Source organism: Mesoplodon bidens, assembly GCF_964165515.1.
Source record: "Mesoplodon bidens genome assembly, chromosome: 7".
Taxonomy (NCBI): Eukaryota; Metazoa; Chordata; class Mammalia; order Artiodactyla; family Ziphiidae; genus Mesoplodon; species Mesoplodon bidens.
The window spans coordinates 75,097,423-75,125,151 of record NC_138164.1 but is presented as its reverse complement, the minus strand read 5'-3'; the positions used below and the strand labels follow the sequence as shown (position 1 = coordinate 75,125,151).

The 27,729-nt window shown below is 35.5% G+C and overlaps 1 protein-coding gene across 1 annotated transcript in view; it reads right to left on the bottom strand.

Moving 5' to 3' along the window:
• Positions 1–147: 147 nt before the first annotated feature.
• Positions 148–27,729, bottom strand: part of FOLH1 (folate hydrolase 1) — a 57,092-nt gene continuing 29,510 nt past the window's right edge. Inside the window, exons 8-19 of the mRNA XM_081239508.1 lie at positions 24,284–24,382; positions 23,933–24,018; positions 22,198–22,317; positions 19,928–20,010; positions 18,193–18,256; positions 15,516–15,583; positions 12,868–12,959; positions 10,526–10,616; positions 7,400–7,664; positions 7,045–7,126; positions 3,270–3,362; positions 148–1,948 (exon numbers count right to left, since the gene is read on the bottom strand). Coding sequence (XP_081095634.1) covers positions 1,759–1,948; positions 3,270–3,362; positions 7,045–7,126; positions 7,400–7,664; positions 10,526–10,616; positions 12,868–12,959; positions 15,516–15,583; positions 18,193–18,256; positions 19,928–20,010; positions 22,198–22,317; positions 23,933–24,018; positions 24,284–24,382 — 1,333 coding nt within the window. The 3' untranslated portion in view covers positions 148–1,758. The remainder of the gene's footprint in view (positions 1,949–3,269; positions 3,363–7,044; positions 7,127–7,399; positions 7,665–10,525; positions 10,617–12,867; positions 12,960–15,515; positions 15,584–18,192; positions 18,257–19,927; positions 20,011–22,197; positions 22,318–23,932; positions 24,019–24,283; positions 24,383–27,729) is intronic.

Sequence of the window (27,729 nt, the reverse complement as noted above, 5' to 3'; positions counted from 1 at the left end):
TTTTCAAAATGTGCTTAAATTAATCACAATATTTAATAAAATAACACTGAAATGCTTAATGCAAAAAAGATTTAAAGAATAAAGTAAAATTTTTATAGAAATATTATCTGAACTGTATATGTATTTTTAAACTTCTTAGTGTCCACATCATAAAAGGTAATTAAAAATATTTGAAATGAATTTCAATAATATACTTAAATATATTCAAAAATTATCATTAAAAATATAAATAATATTGAAAATATTAATGAGCTATTTTACATTCTTTATTCTATCCTAAGTTTTTGATGTCCAGCATGCATTTCATACTGACAGCACAGCTCAATTCAAACTAGTCACATTTCAAGAGCTTGATATCTACATGTGGCTACCCTATTAGGCATTACAGAATCAGACAAACCACCTATTACATGGGAGACACATTGTTTTCAAATCCTCAGGTGACAGAACAATTTCAAGCAGTCTTAGGAAGAGAGGGTGGATTGGAACCCACTATCTCCAAATTCTATAGCAATAGATGAGCATTATAAACAGTCTCATGATGATAATTTTAGAGGAAAAGTTGTCAAAATCAGCCAGGCTGTTTGCTTTGTAAGAGGACTAATTGACATCTGTACTTGGCATCTTAATGTCCACCAGTGAAGTTCTTTATTTTCTGGATACTGTGAATTGTATTCTTTAGGCCTTTTGTAGAGTTTCCAAAGACTAGACTTTTCTTAGGGTATTGTATGTTAAAGAAGATTAGGTTATCTTAGGTGTAAACACAAGCTCAAATCATTTTGATTGGATTTACACAACGGCCTAATTTATTTTTAAGGAAACATCTACATGTTCCTGCAGTCCTCAATCCAAGGGACAGTGATTGCTCCATATATCTGTAATTCTTATATTCTTATATATTTTTTAATAATTATTTATTTATTTGGCTGTGCCGGGTCTTAGTTGAGGCACACAGGACCTTCCTTGCGACATGCAGGCTCTTAGTTGCGGCACATGGGATCTAGTTCCCTGACCAGGGGTCGAACCTGGGCCCCCTGCATTGGGAGTGTGGAGTCTTAGCCACTGGACCACCAGGGAAGTCCCTGTAATTCTTATATTCTTTAAACTTCTTTTTACCTTTTACTAGACAATACTTCATTGCTCCAATGCTATTGTAATTAATCATTCTTTACGTTAACTTTCTCTGTTTATGTTTCTGTGTGGTTTCTCTGTCTTGACTGAATGCTAATGCATAAGTGTTATATCCATGCAAGGGAATGCTCTGTGTCAGTGGAATCTAATGACCTACAGCCACAATAATACATGGATGAAATGTCAAAGGTGAGTGAAAAAATCAAGTCCTAGAAAAATATACATGGTACAATTTTATTTATAAAAATTCTAAAAATACACAACAAATAACAAACTGATGTTTTCTACATGTGCAGTAACAGGAGTAGTTTTGTAAATGCTGAATTAGACATGATTCTCTGATAATGCCACATAAGTGTATTAAAATTTTACTCTCTTCTTAATTTCAACACTTAGTCCAACTTCAGAATAACTTTCTATAATTACAGAATAAAAATCATCCATCTTTCTTATTCGATCTATATGGAGAAGAAAAAAGAATGTCAAGATGGATATATGTATCTATCTGTATCTATATATGTATATATATATGTACACAACTTTATTTTTCAGTTTATCAGTGCATCCAACATGATTCTTTCTGAGTGATACATCATACTAATTCAATGTGTTCTCCAAAGAAACTTCTTAGGCTACTTCTCTCAGAGTCCCTGCTGCAGCCTGCACGGTGAAGGCTGCAATAGAAATGTGTCTCTTCACTTCTTCCCAGGCCTTGGAAGGATCCACCTTGCTTTCGATATCAAACAGAGCATCGAAGATCCCTGGGAATGACTCCCCCATATACTTGTTGTGGCTGCTTGGAGCATAGATGACATGTCTGTTGATAAAAATAGTTTGCTATCAGTTGCTCGAATTATATATACAAGGGAAAAAACAGGGACTTTCTACAATTCATGGATTGTATAATTTTAATGGCCACTTGTCAATTAAATTTACAAGTTCAATCTCCAAAGACTAGTCTATGAAATATGTGGCAATTAATTATATTTTGACTTTAGACAGATGACTTAAAGTGGTTCAGAGCAACAAAAGTGATGACAATGATAGCAACAGCAGCTTGTCACCTACTATGGATCACGCTTGGCATTAAATTATTTACCTATCATTTTTCTAATCCTTGAAAATAAACTCTACAGAGTTGATATTATAATTTCAAAGAGGAGGAAATTGAGGTCTGGGAGATGAAGTGATCACTCTCAAGGCACACTGCAAGAAGTGATGACTTCAAAATACCACTCTATCCTCTGAAATGTAGCACAACTGTGATTATAGGGTTTCATTTGTGACCAGACAACCTACATTGTGTTTTTCTCCTATTTAAAAAAGAAGTCATGTATAATACCTAGCGTCAAGCATGATGAATCATTAAAAACAGTTTTATAGCATTCAACATGACCTAGGAAGAAGGTGATGTTTTACTGAAGGAGCTACGCCAGTGCATGTAACAGCCCTGGAAGAGAAGGACAAGTTCCACAGTAAAGAGGTAAAGAAGGAAAGGAACATGATTATGCCACTAAGGGGAATCCATTCACCCTGTTTGGATGATACCCTTACACTCAATTCCAATTCTTTCATAGATAATCCCTAAACAGAAAGATGAGGTTGTTTCTGGCTGGTCAATGATCTAATTCTTTCTGAATACTTAGTAAGATCAACCTGGGGACAGTTGGTGTTTATCAGAAATAATTATGATTGTCAAAAATTAGAAAAAAACTAAATGTCAACATTAAGAGATAGAGTAAATAAATATCTATTTATTATACCTTATGTATATGCATAAATACACATATATTCAAAATAAAATAAGAGAGGGGCTAAAATTATGTATACCAAAGGACAAACATGATTTTATATCTGACAAGTAGAGTTGGGGAGATTTTTATTTTCTACTTCTGACTTCTTGGGTTTTCTAAATTTCCTGCAATGAACATATACTCTTTTATACGTAGAAACAGAAAAGATAATAAAATAAAGATCTGTAGTAATCATATTACATTATATAAATAAATAATATATTTATCATTTACTACATATACTTTGGAATTTTTTATATGCTTGCAAGAAATCAACTATATGTTTCCCACAGGGCAAAAAATAAGAAAAAAATTATATTAAAATAGTCATATTTTTACCCTTACCTATAAAAAGGCCTGTCTGGTAATCCTAAAGGATCAATAAATGCTCGTTCCAAAAACATCAGTTGATCATTCATAATTCTTAATAATATTGGGCTAGAAAAGGAAAGGAATACAGTTGTAGCTTCATGAAAATATGTGCACTACTCAGCAAACTAAAAATTCAAAACAAAACTAAACACAGCTAATATATTTTAACTTCCTATAACATGCAAATTAAAAACAATAGCATGCATAGTTACATTTTTTAAAGTCCTACAAAATACTACTCTGCTGAGGCTTATAAAAGCACTGAAAAAGTTCAATGTGCCCATGGAAAAAATATATAGTAATTTTTATTTATATTGAAATAATTAATTGATAAACCTAGGTATTCAAATATAGGCAACACTTTTTTCATCTTAAGTCTCATAAAAATCTGTTCATAGAAGTCATTTCAATATTGAAATGGAATAGTCTATTAATGTTTAGTAGAGTACCTGGGGAATTATACATATTTACCAAATGACAGCTAATAATATTTTTATTATTATTTTAAAAGATAAACCTACCATGAACAAAAGGGGTGGTGCTTATTTCACCCTTTCAACAATATTTGAATGCCTGTTATGTATCAGACACTTCTGGCTTTCACAGAGCTCACATTCCAAAGTGTGCAGGACAGCGTTACTGTTATAAAAATGACTCAATACAACTGAAAATTTACCAGCCAGCCTGGAGTAGGGCAACAACGTTATTAAATTCAACATATTAAGTCTGTCATAATGAGAAATAACCATTACCATAAGGAATCATAAATTACTTTATATAAAGATTTAATTATCTTAGTTTTGTTAATTTTTAGATTTAATAATAAAACAATGTGCCCATTACTATTCTGAATGTTTATAAAATTTGTTCTTTTTAATCTTCAGAGCAGTCCTCCAAGTTATGCATCTGTACTATTCCACAGATGAGATACTCAGATTCAGTAGATAAGTGACTTGCTCAGGTTCACAACTAGAAAGTTTTAGAGTGAATAGTAGCTCAGTACTATTCCTTCAATGGCACTGTGTTGACAACAGGAAGACAGACTAATTAAAGGCCTCACAGTTTGGATTTGAGCTATTTTCAACATTCATTTATTTAGCATCAAGAACTCGGGTTTTGTGATAGTATAAAGGTAAACTGGGCATACACTTTACCTGTGAGCGGTTCACATAAACTAACAAAGGTGGCAACTGACGAACCATAATTTCAATAAGACGCTACAGGTTTCCAAACCAAATTCATAAAGCATTGCTACAAACACAAAAATTCATGTGGTTACGCACACACCCCATTTGGATGTTCCTTGTACAGAGCAGGGTTCAATCTGAAATATCCCTGGGAGGTAAATGCTCACAGCACCAGACGTACGTAAACAGGATCTATTTCCACCAGAAGCAGGCTGGCCTCCCTAGGGTTGGAGGAGGTAGGTCTTGAGGTTGAATACTATGTGAGCATAAAAGTACCAGGGAGTCAACACTCTGTATCCTTTGATGGGTTAAGGGATTAATTTAAGAACAGCAGGATTCAAGAAGTGTCTCTTCCTCACATTTCAAAGTTTTGGTTGAGAAATTCAACATCCACTTTAATTTACTTTAGCCAGCATTTACTCATATTATGTACAAAGCATGGCTCCAGGTGTTTCAGGATATGTAAACATAATATAGAGATACAATCTGTACCTTAACTATCATTTAGAGATGGTAAGACAAATACAGAAATACTCAAGGAAGTGAAAGCTCAGTGTCCTGGATTACCATACCATGCCAACAGCAGTTCTCCACAAGGAAGAAACATCATTTATTTAATGATAGAAAATCAGATTAATAGACTATATGGTGTTTGGCATTTCTCTAAAATTTATTTATAATTGTTGATTTTTTTACTCACATAAAAAATTTGGAAAGAATTTTAAAGTATAAGAAAAAAAAATCTTCCTATTCACCCAAGGATATCACGATTATCATACTAATTGGTTTTCTGTAAGATTTTCTCTATATTCAGTAAAATATTGTATATGTACAATTTTATGACCTTCTTGTTTGCTTAACATTTTATTACAAATATCTTATTATACTTCCTTTATAACCATCAGTGTTAATCTTTACAAAATGTTTAAATGGGTGGACATCTGATTGTTTAGTAATTTCTGTCCTCATAGGTATTAAGGCTGTTTTGAATTATCTGGTATTATAATTTGTAACTTTCTCTGAGAAGCCATTTTATTCCCTCAAATTTGAGACTCTTTCCAGAAGAAAAAAATTCAAGAAATAGAAATACTATGGCAAAGTGTAAGAACCCTGTCATGGCCCTAGAAACTTTAACAATATGTATTTATGCTTTTTAATAGTTTAAAGCAATTCACAGTGCTATCAGAAAAACATGAGAGCATCTGCTTCAGTGTACTTCCTGTAGCAATGTGTACAAACAAGTTTTAAATTGCTACTCATTTGGTATGAAAATAGTATGACATTATTTTCATTTGTATTTTTGAATTATTAGTAAATTGAATACTACATTATTTTCATTTGTATTTTTGAATTATTAGTAAATTTGAATTTTTTTAATCTGTTTCTGCACAGGTGGTATCTTCTTTTTGAATGATTTCTCTTGTCTATTGCCAGTACTTCCAACATTGTTCTTTTGATTTTCTTATCAATTTTCAAAAAAAAGTATTTTTATTATATCTATATTACCCCCTTGTCCATATTTTCTGGCAAAGAGTTTTTCCAGTCTTTTATCTTTGATTTGGAGTATCAGTTTCCACATTATTAACCATTTTAATATTTTCAAATCTGATTGCATTGCTATTTCTAAACTTGGAATCTCACTTCCAAGATATTTCAATTTTTACTAAAAATTTCTTCTATCCCTGTTGTTTATTTTTGCATAGAATGTGAAGTGAAATTTTGAATTCACTTTTTTATCAATTCCTGAAAGAGCTTATACAACATTATTGTTGAATACCTTTCTTTCTCATTTGACTTTAATGTATCCTTCATTACAAATACATCCTTATATATCACTGGTCTATTTTTTGTTCTGTCTGCTCTTTGTCCTTCTATGTATTCCTGCATTAGTCTCCAAGGATTTGATAGTTGTATCATCACAATATTTTTAATATATAGTAGATATTCACTCTCAAAATTCTACCTTTAAAAAATTGTCCCTAACATTCTCTTTTTCTCCAGTCTTAAAATTTTGTTCAAATTATATTTTACTTTTGTGATTTTACAAGAAATAATCCCAAAGGCTTAACATCTGAAAAAACTAATGGCTTTACCTTATTTGCTAGTCTGGATATAGAGAATTTTTCCAGGTGGAAGTGGAGATTAAGAACTCTTTGTGTGGGTAATGACATTAAGAAAAGGGAGGAAGAAGCTGTGTTTTGGGAATAGGAGAGCTTGGTTGAAGTATGATTTACAGATGCTGAAAGAACAGGAGATAAAACTGGAAGAAGATGGGGACACACAGTGGAGAACCTTCAATGTTAAGGTGGAAATTTTGTAACTACCACTCAGTTGGTAGTAAAGAAGGTACCAGCATTTCTCAACAGCACATATGCCACTCAGAATGTCAAAAATATCTCTTTGAGAGATATGGCAGTCCTGTATAGCCCTGTTAGAATGAAGAGAAAGAAAGCAGAAAAAAACTTTCCAAAGATACTTCAACAACAAAGATGTCAGCTAGTATTTTTTTTCATTATATCTATTACATGCATAACTTATATCTATATATATATACAACGTACTTGCTTTTGTCCAAGTCTTGGAGTCTCTCACTGAAGTTAGAAGCAATTTCTGTAAAATTCTTCACTGCAGAAAATAGTGATTCTGAAATAGAAATGAGGACCTATTGGCATTGTTCTATAGTTTAAGCAAAGGGAACAATATAGAAGGTTGTTCTCTTTTGTATTTAACAAGGTATTTATATTTTGTATATTGCAAGACAGGCATCAATGAAATGGAAGATACATTTATATGCATAAAATATTTGATCATATGGAATAGCAATAAATAATAAATGGGCCTAAGGTAGATCATTACATTTTAGAGATTAATAGAAACATATAGACTGTGAATTTTGAAAAAGGAAGTGTATCATACCAAATGACACACTGTATGTTTTCATTTCTTGTGGATGTTTCATTGAAATATTGTAGATTTTATCAGCATACTTTCTTAAAACGACAGCATAATCTCGACAGTCAAAAGGGAGCACTATGGAATTGGCTAGTTCAAAGACGATTCCTCCTCGAACCTGGGCCACAGCAAGGTGATACTTAAAAGCTGGATCATAAAACTTTTCCACTAATTCATATGTTTCATAGACACTGTGATACAGTGGATAGCTGCTGAATTTGTTTGTTGCCTACAAAAAAACCAAAAAAACAAAATATATCTCTCGTGAGATAACTTATATAAAATGCATAGTATCATAGATACTGTTAATAATAGTAAGACTGTTTCTGTCAGCAATGAATAGAGGAAAGTATTTAAGTACCTCAATAAGCCACTTACTAAAGGGTTAATATAATATTAAAACCCACCCCAGGTTTTCACCAGTTAAAAAGTATGTGTATATAACATAAACAATACTATGAATATTACCTTGGAAAAAAACCTAACATTCTTGCCTTTAGGGAAACAGGAGATGTAATAGAAATGTTTCTGAAATAAAGACAAGATAATGTTGCATTTGGGTGAAAATAATTTAAGAAGATAGAGAATCATTAGAAGCAAGGAAATAAGCATGATACAATATTATATAGGGCAATGTTGCAAATCGTTTGATGACTGAAATTCCATGAATAACTTTCTGACAAGCAGTGTGCTGACAAGTGAAGAGTGAACAGTGAGGGTTTCAGTAGTAGATCCAAAATCTCACAAAGTAAAGAAGTAATGCTCAGTCAGGTATTAAAAAAACAAGAACATACACAAAAGGCAAGAGAGAACAACTTTTCAAATTCTGAGTTGCTGATTTATGCCTTTTGCCCATCGTTTAGATGCTTTTTTTTTTTTTTTTTTTTTTTTTACTGATATAACAGAACACTTTATATAGTGGTGCGTTGAGAGTGGGACTCTGGAATTAGCCTGCCAGAGTTTGTATCGAGGTTTCATGGCTTATTACCAAATAACTCTGGGAGGTTATTAACCCAAAAGTTATTAACCTTTCTTTGCTGTAGTTTTCTCATAAGTAAAATGTAGATAATATTAACATCCCCTCATCACCAACCCCAATGGTAAGAGATTATAGAGATTTTCTGTCTGGGGAGAATAACTAGCCCAAGACAAAAGACCTATAGATTCTCTGCATTAGTTGGCTCCCAATGAAGCAACAAGAACACGCATTCTCAATCCCTCTCTTGTGAAGCACCCCCTACAACAAGCACCACCCCTGTATACAGGGCTTCAATCAGCTTTTTATGGTCTCACTCCCAAATAAGATACATTGCCAAAGAGGGCCAGGCATTTGAAGAAAGTCTTTAACTTGAAAGATACAGACCAAGCACACAAACTAAAATAAAATCAACCCAAAGTAAGGAGGTACTATGGGGAATGGAGGGAAACACTAAAAAAGAATGAATGAATGGCAGAGTTGAGAAAAATATCCCAGAATGTAGAAAAAGACACAGATAAGAACACAAAAGAACAGATAAAGACATTGGAAAATAATGCTACAGATGCTAAACAAATTAATAATGATTTGAGAAAGAGGAAATAATCAAAGAAAAAAACATTTCCTCCAACTACAATACATAGGTTTCCAGAACAAAGAGTCCACTTTGTTCCCAGCTCAGCGTATTAAAAAATGGCGTAATACACATGTACACCAAGGGCAACACAGTCATAAACAGAAGATACTAAAATCTTCCTTTTAAAAAAAACAGAGGCGGGACTTCCCTGGTGGTGCAGTGGTTAAGAATCTGCCTGCCAATGCAGGGGACACAAGTTCGATCCCTGGTCTGGGGAGATGCCACATGCCACGGAGCAACTAAGCCTGTGCACCACAACTACTGAGCCAGTGCTCTAGAGCCCCAGAGCCACAACTACTGAAGCCTGCGTGCCTAGAGCCTTTGCTCCACAACAAGAGAAGCCACGGCAATGAGAAGCCGGTGAACCACAATGAAGAGAAGCCCCTGCTCACCGCAACTAGAGAAAGCCTGCACACAGCAACATAAACACAATGCAGCCAAAAATAATAAATAAATAAGTTTATTAAAACAAACAAACAAACAGAGGCAAGAGATCAAGGAACAAGGGACTTCCCTTGTGGCACAGTGTATAAGACTCTGCACTCCCAATGCAGGGGGCCCGGGGCTTGATCCCTGGTGAGGGAACTAGATCCCACATGCATGCTGCAACTAAGACCTGGTACAACCAAGTAAATAAATAAATTAAATAGAAAAGAAAGAGATCAAGGAACAAACAACATCTCTCAACAGGCAATGAAGCAATGAGTTCAAAATTCTAAAGGTACAGAATTTTCAAGCAAAATTTTGTGCCCAGTCAAATTATTGAAGAATTTTGTGTAGTATAACAGACATGCAAGGTGTTTAGCTGTCATTCACCCTTTTCAAGAAGTGTCTGAAAGATGTGCTCCCCAAAACGTGGAGAGTAAATAAGAAAAAGGAAGAAAAATCTGGGAAACAGAAAATCCAAAATACGAGTGAAATGAAGATACTCTCAGAATTCTTAGTGAAGGAAAATTTCACAGCCAAGAGCTGTGCCACAGGCAGAAAGAATAACCAGAGAACCTAGAGGAGCAGAAGAGCCCCAGTGGGAAAAATGGACTCTGCCAGTTCACCGGATGTGTTTGAATATACTAAGAGTTTGAGGTGAGTTAAGTATGGACACACGAAGGAAAAAAATGTCTTCTAATCAACAAGGGTAGCACAACTATATATTGAAAAAAATGTGATGAGGGAAAGTATTTGGGGGTTGGGAGAAGAAGTGATATAAGAGAACTGAATGCCTAGCTTTCCTAGTAAGAAGTAAATGGATAATACCTAAAACTGAAAAAGAAAGAAATAGCAGCAGAAGCATATTATTTACAAACATGCAGATTGATATCAGAAGAAACCAATTAAAATACTGAAATAATTTCAATTTGATGAACAGAATCAGAGATGGAACAAGCACGGTGCTTAAGTCACTTTTTTTGATCCAGAGTTATTTGTTTAGCTAAAATATATTCATAACTAACCATGAAGAACTTACTGATAGACTTACCCAATCTTTAGTGTACCGTGCTCTGCCTGAAGCAATTCCAAGTCTTTGGAAGAACACTTCAAAATCATTACCAGATCCTAATTTGCTAATCCTTTTAGGGATAAAATACAGGATTATTTGAGTAACTTCTTCACTGAGTACATATCACAATTAATTAAACTAATCTCCATTAAATACTATAAATATAATTTTTAGATATATTGTGTTGGATATATTTTAGATATAAGCAGCAAAAAAAAAAAAAAGTGGCGGGGAATGTCAATTTTGATGACAAAATATCTACTTCCATAAGACTGTTCTAGGGAGAGGTGACCACTGTTCTTTTGGGTTTCTGGATCCAATTCCAACCTGTTTGTGTGTGTGTTGTCAGGGGGGGCAGTTCCCCACACCAACAACAAGCGATTCTCCAGGCCATCAGCTGGGTATTCTACAATTCAACTCAATTCTGACATTGTCCACCCAGAGATAGGGTTAGGTCCCACACATTAAGGGCTCAGTCCCAAGAGACTGTCCCCCTCCCCCCCAACACACAACCACCACCAGTGCTTCTGACCAACTGGCTGTAGATGGGAGGTTTCCACGACCCCCTCCTTGGGTTTGCTAGAGCTGCTCGTAGAACCCAGAGAAACATATACTTACTAGATCATCAATTTATTATGAAAGGTTATAACTCAAGAACAGCCAGATGGAAGAGATGCATAGGGTAAGGTATGGGAAAGGGGTCAGAACTTCCACGCCCTGTCTGGGCTCGCCGGGCTCTTCCAGCACCTCCACATGTTCACCAACCAAGAAGCTCCCCAAACCCAACCCTTTTGGGGTTTTGTGAAAGCCTCATTCCATAGTCATGATCAATTAAGTCATTGGACACTGGTGACTGAGTCAACCTCCAGGCTTGCTCCCTTCCTGGGAGGTTGAGGGTCAGACTGAAAGTTCCAACCCTCAAGTCACTTGGTTGGTTCTCCTGGCAACCAGCCCCCACCTTAAGTGGGGTCGTATCACCTCATTAACATAACAAAAGACACCTTTGTCCCTCTGATCACTTAGAAAATTCCAGGGGTTTAGGAGCTCTGTAAGAGATCAGGAGGACCAAATATGCACTTCTTATTATGAATCACAATATCACAATTGTATGTTGCTTTTTTAGAAAAAGATTATTGAAGTTGGAAAATATTTTCCTTCACTAACTTTTTTTATTACCTATATTTGTTGTACATGATAAAGTTAAAAGAATCAGAAAATTTTCAGATAACTTAGATTTAATTCCCATCCTTAAAAATTTAAATTATTCATACTGTTATCTTTAATCTCAAACTACTGAGATATTTATTCCTCTTTCCGTGCTTATGAAGACACAACTAAACCTGAAGTGATGTCTATATTCTTCTTAGAACATTATGCAGTTAACAAAACACTTGTTAACTGTATATGTTCAGAAAAAAGAATATTTATACAGTAATGAGAAGACAGACTTAGGTGCCATGTGTATATATTACCTATTCAAAAGCGAACCATATTTTGATGGCCTACAGATTTAATTTCAAAACACACAGCAATATTTTGTAAGCAGAGAGGGTAGGGGGTCCCTGGGGAAAGAGAACTAGTCATGGCTTTCTTGATATAAGACAATTCATTTTTGGCCTAAGCCATTTTGTGGTAAAGGCCTGACCATAATGTTTATCCTTGAACAGGTCTCAGTAATTAATGACCTTAAGGCAGCAAGATAATTTAGGAACAAATGACTTATCAGGCAAGAGAAGTAACAATAGCAAAGATAATAAATCAGTTGTAAAGACTCCCAGTTCTGTTACAATGGTAAAGATTAGCCTGAAGAACATTTTTGAGCTGTTTTGCAGAATTTGGATCCCCCTGAGCCCTCAACCCCCAGATCAGCTGAAACCTAAGGAATGATGATGTTGACCCTTTCTGAACTCAATCAACTAAAGTTTGGACTCTGTCAAACTTTGTCCCAATTCTATACTGAATTCTCCTCTGCTCAAACCCCCTCATGAATATGTATGTACCCTTAACTTGAAACTTCCCCCATTTTGCTGTCCAGGGAGACACTGCTTTGGAAAAGATCCCCGGTACTCTCCTTACTTGCTGCAAGTAATACATCCTTCCTTCTACTGCTCTTTGGCTTGGTTGTGCCATTTGGCTGACACGCACCAGGAGGCAGACCCAGTTTTTGGGTAACAATTTTATTTGTAAACCTAAGCATCACTTTTTCTTTAACAGATATTAGAGAATTTTAAATTAAAATTTTATTATTCGTTGAAAGAAACTACCCTTTTATTTCCAACACAATTCCATACTGAATTTAGTAAAGAGTTTTCTTTGTTTACCTGGGCAAGCCACTGAATTCAGGTGAAGGGCTTTTTTCATTCCAACTCTCAAAAAGGGATTTGCCTTCAAAACCTTCATCAGGACTTTGGAGCTACACAAGTTAAAAGGAAAAAAAAAAAGAAAAAAGAGAGAAAGAATACTTATAAATCAGATGTTTTAAAACCTAAACATCTATTAACCAGGGAATGAGTAGCCAAATTATATTCAGGAAAATAAGGAATGCAATTCATACATTAGCAGTCATCAAGAATTACAACAATGAGTTTCTGACAATATGGGAAAATGCTCATGTTATTATATATAATGCACCTATTATAAAAAAAAAATACATGGAGTGTATGGAAAAGAAAGCTATACCAAATTATTACCAAGCCATTGTATTCAGACAAATGGTCACACTGTAAGATTTTTTTTTTTTTGGTCTATTTTTCCAAATTAAGGGAGGCTACTCTCAAAAACACATTCCTCCTCCTCTTATAAAAAAAAAAAAAAATGAAAAGAAGCAAGCTGGTTAAGGGAAGGTTTGTTTTTTTCGTTTTTTGTTTTTTTTTAAATATTGCTTTGTGCCAACAAGTTTGTCAAAGTCATTATATAATACATAACAAAACAAATGCACTAATATTTTATTTAATTAGTTGAGTATTTATTGTAATTGTGTTAAACACAGGGCTTTAAATACATTTTCAGATTTTACAGATGAGAATTCTAAGGGAGTACAATATGCACTACTATTGAATGCTAAACTCAGAGCATTAAATGTTATGCCAAAACGTTTAGCACACTAAACTGTAACTAATACTCACTAAACTGTAACTGAATAATATATGGTATAAAAAGTTTTTATTTTTTATTTAATAAAAGTCTTATGCTCTATTTTTTTTTTTTTTTTTTTGCGGTACGCGGTCCTCTCACTGTTGGGCCTCTCCGATTGCGCCATTGTGGAGCACAGGCTCCAGACGCGCAGGCTCAGAAGCCATGGCTCACGGGCCCAGCCACTCCGCGGCACATGGGATCTTCCCGGACCGGGGCACAAACCCGTGTCCCCTGCATCGGCAGGCAGACTCTCAACCACTGCGCCACCAGGAAAGCCCCTATGCTCTATTTTTTGACAGGTTCAACTCAAAAGATTTTATAGACTACCTATTCTGTGGAAGTCTTTTTGTAGATGTCAGCCATACAAAGTTTAATAATACAAATTACACACCATCTACTAGGGGGAACTATAAATTAAAATGTGGAATTCATGTGCTAGGTACTATAATAGACGGATGTGCAAAGGTTGATGGGAACACAGATAAATTTATATAAACTTGGGGAGAGAGAAGTTATGTCAGCATCTTAAGTCATAAAATATCAATACATAAAGCACAAAATAATTTCACTCAAGCTTACAAATTTACACAAAACTTTGATACAAGGGACAGTACCACTCCATTTATTTTAAGTAATATGAATTTGAAATAATGTGTTTAGAAATATATTACTAAAGTCACAGTTTATCACTAAAATTTGAAATACCACGAATCACCTTCCCCAAACAAAAACAGAATTTTAAAAATCCAAAACTGTCAAGAATCATATAATTTCAAACTTGACCTAGAAAGTAGTGTTTTTGCATTTGTCACAAGGTGCCACCAATCCACCTGGTAAACAAATATAACTGCCAAGCTTCCTTAGTATTGACCTCAAATTACATAAATGGTGGGAATTCTCTGAGACACAATGTTTCAGATATTTAATTTTGTATACACTTCATGGGAATTGTAAAACTGCAGGCACCTGACAGAGATCTTAAGTAATAATATGAATAGATTAGTGCCAAATTAAACTTTTCTATTCCTACTGGAGATGTTAATAAATTAAATTCCATGCTTGGGAAACCAAAGCTTAACAATATGTTTAGGATCTATTGAAAATCCTTATCTGAGGGAAATAATTGTCTTTCCTGGTAATTACATTTCAGTTGGTAATTCTGTTAAATAAGCAAGTCTTTTTATCCTTTTCAGTTCAAATCAGGTAATTAGCAGTAACAGCAAAAATCTGCCATGCAAAACATTAATTATGCCTACCTTTAGGAACGGTAGCTTTATGGGGCAGGAGAATTAAAATGAAGAGTTGCCTGTTGGTCCTATAGAAATTCAGGCACCGCCTCTCCGCCAGGTTCAGTATGTTGTTCTGCTGTCAGAATTACGATAACTTTAGCTCAGTGGACTGAAGCCCACAGCAGGAAATCAGGAGTTGGGTACATGGTCTTACCCAGTCTCTGTCCCAGGAGTCAGCACCTGGTTTTTTACACATACTCTTTCTCATTTGGTTAGAAATGTCAACTCTTCCAGAGTCCTAAGTTAATTGGTATTATTATATTAAAGAGTAAAAACCAGTTTTAAAATTAAGGAGTTAAACCGCAGGACCAAGTTCTGGTTCAGCTACTTGAACAAGTTGTGTGACTCTAGTGGCTAATGATTTTTGGGCTCAGTTTTCTCGGTTTCACATGGAGATGGTAGACGCAATGCTCTCCATAGGCTGCCTCAGATTGGTGTGGGAAAAATGGGCAAAAGTTATAAAACAACACAGATGTTTAACAGAATAAGAAAACCTCAAGAAAACATGATTTGTAGAACTTAAAATTCCATGTGATTATTTTTACCTCCTTTGTTAGGTTGTATACCAAGCTGTACATAAGTGGGGTACAATCAACTCTCAGAGTGTAGTTTCCTGAAAGACAAGAAGATAGTTTGTTTTCTATTTCATTTCTTTATTTTATTCTTCCATTCAAAGACCATTCCTAACTCTTTAGCCAGAATGATCCCTTTATAACGTAAGTCTGGGGAATTCCCTGGCAGTCCAGTGATTAGGACTATGCGCTTTCACGCAGAGGGCATGGGTTTGATCCCTGGTCAGGGAACTAAGATCCCGCAAGACACGTGGCCAAAAATAAAGAAATAAATAAAACCTAAGTCTGATCAAAACTCTCCAGCTCATCACTCAATAAAATTCATCCTCACCATGACCCTTGATGCCACACATGAAACAACCTCAGGTCACCTCTCCACATCTTCACCTCCTACTCCACCCAAGCGAATGTTCTATACAAAAGAGATAATAAAAGTACTCACCTCACAGGAATATTGTGTTAAATAAATGTTTATATTTAAACATTGGTTGGTAGTTTGTGTGAGCTAAATTCTGTATATGAATGTCAGCATGATGGAAATTCCTCAAACTGAGGACAATAGTTCCTTTGAAGAGAGGGTTATTTGAGAATGGTTTCAGTAGAAATTATTTTCTTTGTAAATTTTGCATTTTAACATTAGAAACCTAATAGATGACTTATTTTTTTATTTGAAAAATGAACAGTTAATAAAATTTTAAATATAAAAACAAAGTGAGACAAGCTGTATTCCAATCACAGAGTAATGAGTGTGTTATTTGCTCTTGATCCTGAAAATGCTGGGGAGACAATGTAGTGTTTTAAACCAGGGAATGACGTAAACAGCAAAATCAAAGATTAAAAAAATGCATTTAAATCAAGTCTTAAAAAAAAGAAACTAGCAATAGAGAGAACACTATTCTACTTCTGAAGAATATATGTTTGGTATACTTATTCTGTGTGGCAAAGGTGTTTCATCTTCATATGTGTGTTTAAATAAGGATAATAAGGAATTCCCTGGTGGTCCAGTGGTTAGGACTCTGTGTTCTCACTGCCGGGGGCCCAGGGTTCAGTCCCTGGTCGGGGAACTAGGATCCCACGAGCCGTGTGGCACGGCCAGTAAATAAATAAATAAAGATAATAATAATCCAAGCTAACATTTTTGAACATTTACCTTGTGCAAGGCACAAGTCTGGGAGTTTTTCAAATATTAACTTCTTTTGCCCTTACAAGAGCCTTTGAGATATGTGCTCTTAGTAACTCTATTGAGAGGTGAGAAAGTAACAACCTGAGGTCACATAACAATAATAGAAAGTAGCAGCGCCGGGAATAGGGCCAAGCCCTGAGCCACTAACTAAGGAAAGTTAGAGGAAGAAAGAAAAGATAACTGAAACGCACGAACTAACTTAGGGGACAGTGGAGCTCAGATACGTGGACAAAGAAGAAAATGTAAATGCCAATGTGCCTCCATCAATATGCAATGCTCCAACTATTTTTGACATGGCAGATTTACTAATAAACTAAAGAAAATATTCTATAAGTCCACCCTTCATTCATTTATTCATTCATTTGTTGCACCCATGCAAACACCATTTATTTAATAAGACATTAAGAATCGAGGAATGAAGAAGTATGATCCTGCCTGTTCCTGGCAGAAAAATATAGTCTAGAAAGGGAGAGGGCTTGTAAAACAAATAATTACTTAATAACAGCAGTGATGAGTGCTACAAAGATGGCTTCCCAGAAAAAAATAACATTCCTGGGGAGACTGTAAGAATAAGAATTAAACAGATGGTGTGTCGAACAGCAATCTGAGTGCAGAGAACAGCAGTTGTAACGGCTGAGAAGTTGCATGTGGTCAAGGGGCAGAAAGATTAGTGCGGGGCTACAGTATAGTGAGTGACAATGGACTGTTTCAGTTTCTTGAAAATCGACTTGAGATTGTCCCTTAGTTTGAATCTCTGTTTATCAAAGCAAATCCATTCTAAAAGGCCTGTCTTCGATGCCTATCTCATTTCTCAAGCCTTTCCTGACGTCGCTATCATTCTCTCCTCTGAACTCCAAGATCAGTCCAATAATATCCTTCTGAGAGTACCTCATATATTAGAATCCTAGACTGATGTATTTTATCATCTATACTGAGTCTTAAACTCTTGAGTACTACACTGTTCTTTACTAACCCCTAATTCCTTTGAAATCCTGGGAAGTACACTGCATAGAGAGGTGCTTAGTAAATACATGTTGAATTGAAGGAAAAAATATTTAAGAAGAAAAAATTTTTGGTGAAAGATGAAATCTGGGGAATCAGCATTTGTTTTCAAAATTTGTATGCATGGTATGATGACAGTAGTTAAATCATAACGTTTTGCTGCCCCATTCTAAAATCATAGAAATCTTTAGTTCCATAACTGACTTATTCATTTAGCAGATACTCACTGAATTCCTACCATAGATAAGGTAATCCGCCAGATGAAACAAACAAATCATAGAGTGTTGTTTCCAGAGCCCAAATCAGCACCCTAGAGCTTACAGCTGCCATGAGCATGACAAACCAGCAGCAAATTCCCTCACCACTTGTTAATGGATTTGCATTCCTAGTTAGTGAATAATTTACAAACTAAATTGCTGTTACTACCAAGATCATATATTTTCCTATGAAACCAATAATATTCACCTTCTATAGAAGAATCAGCATTGATATAGGCCACACCACGCACTTGAAGAAGTCTGGAATTCTCCTATAATATTAAATAAATAAATAAACAAACAAATAGCCATAACCCCTTTCTAAAAAAACGCACATCTACATTTACTGTATGGAGGTTTCTGAATTAAGTTGGCCCAAGTTCACCCCAAATTTGACATGTAAGATTTTCAAGCATATGTTTGAAAGAATTTCAATAAAGGTCATTGGTAAGAAATAACAAGCAAAACATTTTTAAGACTAAAATTTGAGATGAGACTATCCACATTCATAATACAGTGAGTGGAAAAGGAGTTGATTTCTTTGTTTTTGTTGGGTAGTTGCTGTGCACGGGCTTTCTCTAGTTGCTGTGCGAGGGCTTTCTCTAGTTGCAGGGGGCTGCTCTTCATTGTGGCGGGCAGGCTTCAGTAACTGTGGCACGTGGGCATAGTAGTGGTGGTGCATGGGCTTCGTTGCTCCACGGCATGTGGATCTTCCTGGACCAGGGATCGAACCCGTGTCCTTTCCATTGGCAGATGGATTCTTAACCACTGTGCCACCAGGGAAGCCCAAGGATTGATTTCTTAACCACACTATGGTTTAATCCGTCAAATTAAATTCTCCTGTGTTATGACACCACCTACTGGTCAAAACTTTAAAACTTTTTTTCTCAGCTTTAAAACACTGACCAAGGATTTTTTTTGATATAAGTGGATTATGAATCTCCAAAACAAGCAATTTTCTAAGTGTCCTGACTGTAAGAAATAAAGTGAAAAAACATGCAGCTCTAGGTGATGAAAATAAGATGAAAGAGGCAAATCACACCCTCAAAATATTTAGGCTCTTCTTGATGCCAGCATAATTTTTTTTGCGGGCCTCTCACTGTTGTGGCCTCTCCCGTTGCGGAGCACAGGCTCCAGACGCGCAGGCTCAGCGGCCATGGCTCACAGGCCCAGCCGCTCCGCAGCATGTGGGATCTTCCCGGACCGGGCACGAACCCATGTCCCCTGCATCGCCAGGCGGACTCTCAACCACTGCACCACCAGGGAAGCCCAGCATAAATCATTGTCTACAGGAGCACTACTTTTTTTCTACCCCAGAGAAAATTGAAGTTGACAGGGTTTCTCATAATTCCTAGATAATAGGAGCCAAGTAAATATTTATAGCATGATTAGAAGTTAATGGAATGTTAATTTTGCATATGTTTACAAGTAACACTTCTATTACACAAAGCCAACAATGCATGCAGGTAAAATTACTTTCCAAGGAGCCTAGTCAATATTCTGTGGTGGGGCATTCCACTTCACTTTTAGCATGACTTAGAGTAGGTCATTACGATATGAGGAAGACAGTACAAGTTCAAGGAATATTTAAATGTAATTAGCTTTAGGAGTTAATTTGGAAAAGTTAAAACATTATATCTTATTATGATGTCCAGTTTCTAGTGAATTTATTTAGCTACTATCACACTCCCAGACAACAAAGATTAAATTATTTCCACAATTGACATTAAGTGGCTTTAAAAATTCAAACAAAACTTAGTTCTCAAGTGATGAAAACATTTTTATCGTTGATTTTTGAAAGAGAATATGTTGCTTCAGACTTTCTGGAAAAAAGTTTGAATATTTTCTGGCTGGGTTGACCAGTTATTCTTACATTCTTGTGAATTAAATATAAACTGCTTTATTATTATGAAAATGTATGTTATATCAAATTATCAACTAACCTCTGCCCACTCGGTGGAACCAAGAAGACCAAATTCTTCTGCATCCCAGCTTGCAAACAAAATTGTTCTTCTAGGCCTCCATCCTGAAATATATGTGCATACTTATAAAAGCTGGGAAAATGCATAATATTGCCAGGACATCACCATGCCCAGCAGAGTAACAACAGTAAAAATCCATTGGTTGTTTAGGAAGGGTGAATTATGGTGACAATCTTTACTTAATTTCCTTTTGAAAGATTTTAAAGCTGATCTGTCAATACAAAACAGCATATCTGTATTGAAAAAGGGGGAAATGCAGACATGGTAAAAATCCTGTGAGATCATAAAATATTCTAATAGGTTTATAATGATTGCCTATGCTAGGAAGCCATCTGTGGTCTGCAGCTGCCTAGAGTGGAAGAAGACAATGCTGGATGTGGTCTGTGCTCTGAGACAATAGAACTGAGAGAAAATCCTTTACAACTCTTCCATGCTGTGTTGGCATCACACAAACAATTGTTCAGTGTCAGCTGGTTGTGTGATTTCACTCCATTCTCTGCCAGAATTAGTCAACAGAAGCTCCATTCTCAACACTAGTGTCTGCTGCTGCTGAAAAGTACACCATTCATTAGGACGGTCATATGGCTTGGAGTTATAAACACTGATCTTGAAGTTAAAGAAAGATCTTATTTCAAGCCCTGGTTCTTTCACTTACTAGCAGTATGACCAAGGGAATGTTACTCAAACTTGTTAGGCCTCTTGTTTCTTCACCTGTATACCAGGAAGAGCAGAGAAAAGATAACACTCCTAGATTGTTAGGAGGATTAAATGGAATAATATTTATAAATATAGCACTGAACAAGTGCTCCAGGCATGTAAGTTGTTATTGTTTGAGTACATATTTCATTTGTGCTTAAGGATATATATCCCTCTAGCTGTTGAGTCCAGAGCTTCATTTTTGTTAAGTATATTAATAACATTATTCAAATCTCCTATTAATTATTATTCCCCATCATTGCAGTCTTTTGGCATACTTTGTAATTGCCATAGTGATGTTTTGTATTTACCACGGGAATCTTCTGGCAAAATCATGAAACTTTTTGTAATACTATTAAACACAACCTAATTCACAAACCATGTAAATTCAGGTCTCCATAGTTCTATTTTCTTAAAAAAATAAGATAGCTGTGTGGAAAAAAGAATAGAGCACCTTTACATTTGGTTTCAAAGAGTGACATCACTGTTTTGTGGACTGGGATACAGAAATCTGACTTTTAACCCTAGTTCTCTGATTCTGCCACACACCAGCTACAAAACGTTGGGTGAATTAATTGATTCTGGAAACCTCAGTTAACTTATTTGTAAAACGAAAAGAGAAATAACTAAACATATCCCTCCTCCTATGAGTTCAAAATAGATAACACGTGATGACACTGTTTCTCTGAGAAAGTAAGTACCAGGCAAATGTAACATATTTTTACGACATTCATTGTTGCTAAAAAATATATGGCTCACATTTACAGCCCGTAGACACCTTGTTTGCAGGGTCAATAAACAAAGTAGACCTTCTGTTCTCAGTATGTAATGTTTACTTTAAAAACTAACCATTTGAACTCAATTTTATTTTGGTTTTCATATGAAGATTCTAAAATGACTGAAGTAACTGTGCTAGTAGTATAATCTTCAATTCTGTGAGAGAAATCAAAGCTGGGGGTGTCAGAATGCAGATATCAAACTTTTGACAGCATCCTATTAAGCAGGAAGACCAGCATTTTTCTGAATTAGCTTTCATCCCCTCAGTCAGTTGGTGTACTTGATCTGAGGCCTGCGACTGGAAGACCCCAAGAAGCTCACATTTCTCAGACCAGGACGCTTTGGCTTATGACCTAAATCTGGTGTCTACTCTCCAGTAAAGAAACCCATCTCCATCTTCTTTGTTGCCAGAGAAACCACTAATAGTATAATTCCTTTATTTCAGATTATAATTTAATATATAAATATAGATAATATGAACTTTATTATATAAATAAATGAATTATTAAAAATGAACATATAAAAATGAACAAACAATAGTATTAACCAACATAAGTAATATAGCTGCTAGTTATTGAAAGCTACTCTCTGCTATTAAGCACTACTAAGTACTCTATGCTACTAAGATGATATAATTTGCATGCAGCCTCTCTGTTGTGTTTCACACAAACCTATGAGGTAGTATTTTTATACTCACTTTACTGAGGACCAAACTGAGATTCAGAAAAAATGGTCTTTTTACTTTTTGCTTACATTACCTTCTTTTTTCAGTTTTCCAAAACTCCTGACAATTTCATGAACAACAGCTGCTCCACTCTGAGGGTCAATGCCACCAAATACCCAAGAGTCACGGTGACCTCCAAGAATGACATATCTGTCTAGAAAGCATCATTGTAAAATTACTTGCCATTCCAGGTCAAGAATAGAGGAAACTGCAAATGACTCAATAGCATCTAAACACAAAGCACTCAGGACTCAAGTTAAAATACCAAAGGTTCCTGAAGACTTTTGTAAATATATCACTTTGTTCTGAATTTGATGTATGAAGAAAATATGAATGTGATAAGCAAATGTATACTTCAATTAATTAAATTATAAGTATATAAGTAATAATAAATGAGTATAAAAGTATCCTTATCCACTTCTTTATATAATTCTCTGTTACTCCTCTCTTACCTATTTACACTATGTTTCCAGTATTTTCAGAGTAAGAGAACACAGTGGCCAAATAATGATTTCTCCACTTCCTACTCCTTCTACTTAGTTTTTAAGGTACAGCTCAAAGATTCTACCTCTCTATGATCTGTTCCTATTTTCTACAGGGAGAGGGAATTGCACCCCTATCCAGCTTTCTGGGCAGTCTTTTCATATGGATAAAGCATTTACCATGGGGCTTCCCTGGTGGTGCAGTGGTTAAGAATCTGCCTGCCAATGCAGGGGACAGGGGTTCAAGCCCTGGTCCGGGAAGACCCCACATGCCACAGGGCAACTAAGCCCGTGTGCCACAACTACTGAGTCTGTGCTCTAGAGCCCGAGGGACACAACTGCTGAGCCCGAGTGCCTAGAGCCTGTGCTCCGCAACAAGAGAAGCCACTGCAATGAGAAGCCCGCACACCGCAACAAAGAGTAGCCCCTGCTCGCCTCAACTAGAGAAAAGCCTGCGTGCAAAAAAAAGTAAAAGGATTAAAAAAAAAAAAGAGCATTTACCACACTTAAATGTAGGGGTCTTCTTGTCTCTGGTCTGTGTCTTTTTTAAAAATCCCTCCATCCCCAAAGCCTAGCACAGAGCTGGCAGAAAATATGTACTCAGTGAGATTCAATAAACAGCCAGTTGTACATTGTTTAGTGCTCATTGGAAGCATATCAATATTCTTTATCCCTGAAAGAAAGTACTTGCTGCTTGTACAAAAGATATTCAGTTTAATTCTGTCTGTTTGGGTAGGAAATATAACCATATAGTTCCTAAGGAATCAAACATAATAAAGTAAGATTATTTTCAAATGTATCATTGAGCAGGTTATCTGAAATCATATGGAAATCACGTGTATATATATTCCACCCATTTCAGTGTAAAAAAAAAACATGTAAAGGATTCATTAACTTCTGGTTATCTTAATTTTCTAAGAGTGTTACTTATCGTTGTAATGAAGATATTTCTCCAGGCAAAATATGCGGTAAAGAAATCCAGAAAGCTCAGATTAAACACCTGTAAACCATCTCTCCTTGCTCTTCCTCCCTTGGTCCTTTAATTGAAGCATGCATAGTTTATCAACAACCTCAGTCATCTGACCAATCTAGTCCCAACATTTACTTTCTTCACAACATGCATCACAATGTAAAATTACCTCCTATTGATCTATTTTTTGTTTATGTGAGTTCCGTTAGGACAAAGAGTTGCTTCGCTTTGTTCACCTTACATTCCCAGAGCTCAGAGCAGTACCTGGCACCAAAGAATCACCCGATTGATATTTGCTGAGCAAATGATCAATTTACCTGGCTCCACTGCCCCTCTGAGCGTTCCAATCACATTGTAAATTCTTTTCACTTTATTGTTGGAATGGATGTGCATCTTGACTTTTCTAATGCAAAAATAAAGGGCACAGACTAAAAATACTGGTTAACAGCTTGCCACCCACAATTTTTAAATCTGACATTGTTTTGAATATTTCTAAATGCACACAGGCAATAATTACATTGACCAATTGTCTAATTGTATTCCCCTTTTCAACCTGTTGTTATGTCTTCTTCTGGTAGTAGATTTTACTTTTCAGTCATCCTCTGTAATTGTTTTTGAAAAAGGTTTCCTCCCCCTAAATAGAGTTATTATAAAAATAGTCTCTTAACTTGGTAGAAAAGTTTCCAGTAAATCCAGGTCCAACATTGTAGGGCACTTGGAGACTTCCTTTCCAGCTGTAATCTGGTGGTGCTGATCCACCCATTTTTCTGTTGAACACAAAAAATATTATTAGTTGAAGGAAACCTTTGAAGTTATAAGTTAAAATGTCCTTGAACTTGTTTTCTTGAGCGCCTGCTCATAATAGCTTCTATGAGTCATGGTAGTACAAAGTGCTTTGCATAGGGATATGCCATTTAACTCTTAATACACCTCTTATGAGGTGCTTCTGCTATTACTCCCCACTTCAAAGATGAGGAGGGTGAGGCTTAGAGAGAATAGGTAACATGCCCAAAGTCAAGCAGCTGATTAGTGGTACAATTGAGATTCAAACAGTTGGTAAGAGTTTGGACTCTGTGTTACCAGTTTCCAACAGTAAACCATGTGAAAAGTGCTCTCAAGAGCATGCTCTGAAGAAACAGCAGGTGTCAAACTCTTTGGAATTTCCCATTATGTTATTTCTCCCACTGATAAATACATTCCCAAATACATGTATGGTCCTCCTTTACAAAGTACTTTTGCACTCATCTATTAGGGAGGGAGGAAGGGCAAAGGAAGGGATGTCACTTCAACCAACAGCCCTCAAATCTTTATACACTATTTATTTTTTTAATTCAAAAAGGTGGAAAGATTCAGGTGGACCAGCCCATATATGCCACTTGCCCTGGTTATCTCTCAGCAGGTGATTGAGAAAAATAATATGATAATATCTGTGGAATGGTGAGGTTCTTCCTGTTTCATTTCAGCATATCTTCCTTTACTGTTTAAGAGCATGGATTGACTTATTCTTGATTTGGGCATGGAAACCAAATGTACTTTTGCTACCTAGAAGCAGATAGAAGAAGATGGCTCCAGACAAACTTAAGAGAGTGAAAAACATCAATCTGTCTTTTATGGCTCAATCTCTGGTCCACACACCTGCATGCACCCTATGATTTACAGTGAAACATTTTCTGTAGTTTCCTCCTTTTTTATGTGCCTACACATAGGTACTTATTCCCTGCCTACTAAGTTGAGGTAATGTGAACAGCTCAACTTTACCTAGAATATATTATATGTGCAAAACTACATCAATATGATTATCTTCTAATGGAAAACTAAGTATAAATAATATTTTGTTTTAAAATGCTCTATCAGAGAGTAAATATTTACTCTTTTTTTCCCATCTCATGAGGCAGTTTGTTTAATAAACATAATTTCATGTAATATACTATATAATTTATTTATCTATATAAAATAAAATTTCACATGAAAAGCATCAAGTAAAATGAAGGGCATTATACATTGTTAAATATCATAATGAATAGTCAAAATAGCAGAGTATTATGTATACAAAAAATGGTAGAAGCCAAGTGAAGAATATACATATACTTGATTATACATAAAATATTTTTAGAGTACTATATTGCAGACTAATAACTTTGATTGCCTTTGGGAGGGAAATGGGTAGGAGGGAAACTTTTTATTGTATACCCCTTTGAATTTTGAACAGTGTAAATGTATTTCCTTTTCAAAATAAAAATATGAAAAACAAAACAAGGTGCAAATTCATCAGGAAGTCAATTACATATTATAAGGAAGGTAATGAAGAGTCCATATTCCCAGAAAATAATAAAATATAAAGCCAAGATTACAGTGCCCCCACAAGGTCAAGAAAATATTGCACATCTATGGAGAACAGAGGTTTTAGTCACTAAATTTCACTGGGATAATTAATCAGGGGTATAATTTTCTTTAGGTTCCTCTTTCACTCTATAAATAAAAAATAAATTATATGAAAATTAAAAAATTGAATATTTAAATTTCAAATCATAGAAATTTCAGAAAATATAATATTGGAAATGTCTTTGAAAGGATTTGATAGATCATAGATGCTCAATAAATATCTATAAACAACACTGAATTTAAAAATCTATATTGTGTAGCATATTAAACTTTATTTGTCCATTTAGCAAAGGTTTATTCTCTATAATGCTCAAGGTACTGTATTGTACTCACTAAGGAATACAAGTATGTATAAGACATGGTCATTCTACCAAAGAGTTTATAAGTCAGAAAAAGGTAGATATAAAACAGAGCATGATATATGATAGATAAAGTTCTGAAGGACAAAAGAGAGTTTGATTCCCCTTATGGGATCAGAAATAATTTTCTTTCTACAGGAGGTTTCACTTATCTGGATTTTTAAAGAATGAGTAAGATGTGGGCAGGGAAGATGGAGGTAAAGAGCATTCCAGGTACAATGTATGATGTAAACAGGCACGAAGGCCAAAGAGTCAGAGCAAAAGTAAAGCATGGTGATTAATCTCACTGGGGTATAAGATGATTAGGATACCGTAACAGAGAAGCTTGAAAAGTAGTGAGACTTTGCTTCTGAGAAGATGCACTTTACCCTATTCATCCTAATGAGTACAACTAAATTTCCTGGACTATAAATACATAAAAAATAAACATAAGACTCTGAAAGGTGGAGAAAAGAAAATAAACCAGCTCAGGACCTCAGGGTGCAAGAAATGACAAAGTGGTGAGTTCCTTGGGTTTTCATGTGGGCTCTCATATCTCAGACATAGAGCTGAAGAAGCTGGCAAACCAGAAAGGCCAAGTGGCTCATATAAAACACATTACCCAACAAAAGCCTTGAATATGAATACATATTTGAATACGTATACATATTCAAGTGCACCTAGGACAATTTTCAGGATAGACCATATATTAGGCTATAAAAAAACTCAATAAATTTAAAAGGCTGAAATCATATCATCTCTTTATTAATCATACAAACCTTTTACTAAACCAACTATAGTATAAAGAATTTAAGGGCTTCCCTGGTGGTGCAGTGGTTGAGAGTCCGCCTGCCGATGCAGGGGAAACGGGTTCGTGCCCCAGTCTGGGAGGATCCCACATGCCGCGGAGCGGCTGGGCCCGTGAGCCATGACCGCTGGGCTGTGAGTCCAGAGCCTGTGCTCCGCAACGGGAGAGGCCACAACAGTGAGAGGCCCACATACCGCAAAAAAAAAAAAAAAGAATTTAGTAAGCAAGGATTCTTCAATATATGCAAATCAAGCAATGTGATACACCATATTAACAAATTAAAGAATAAAAACCATATGATCATCTCAATAGATGCAGAAAAAGCTTTGGACAAAATTCAACACCCATTTATACTAAAAATTCTCCAGAAAGTAGGCATAGATGGAATCTACCTCAACATAATAAAGGCCATATATGACAAACTCGCAGCAAACATCATTCTCAATGGTAAAAATCTGAAAGCATTGCCTCTAAGATCAGGAACAAGACAAGGATGTCCAGTCTCACCACTATCATTCAACATAGTTTTGGAAGTCCTAGCTATGGCAATCAGAGAAGAAAAAGAAATAAAAGGAATACAAATTGG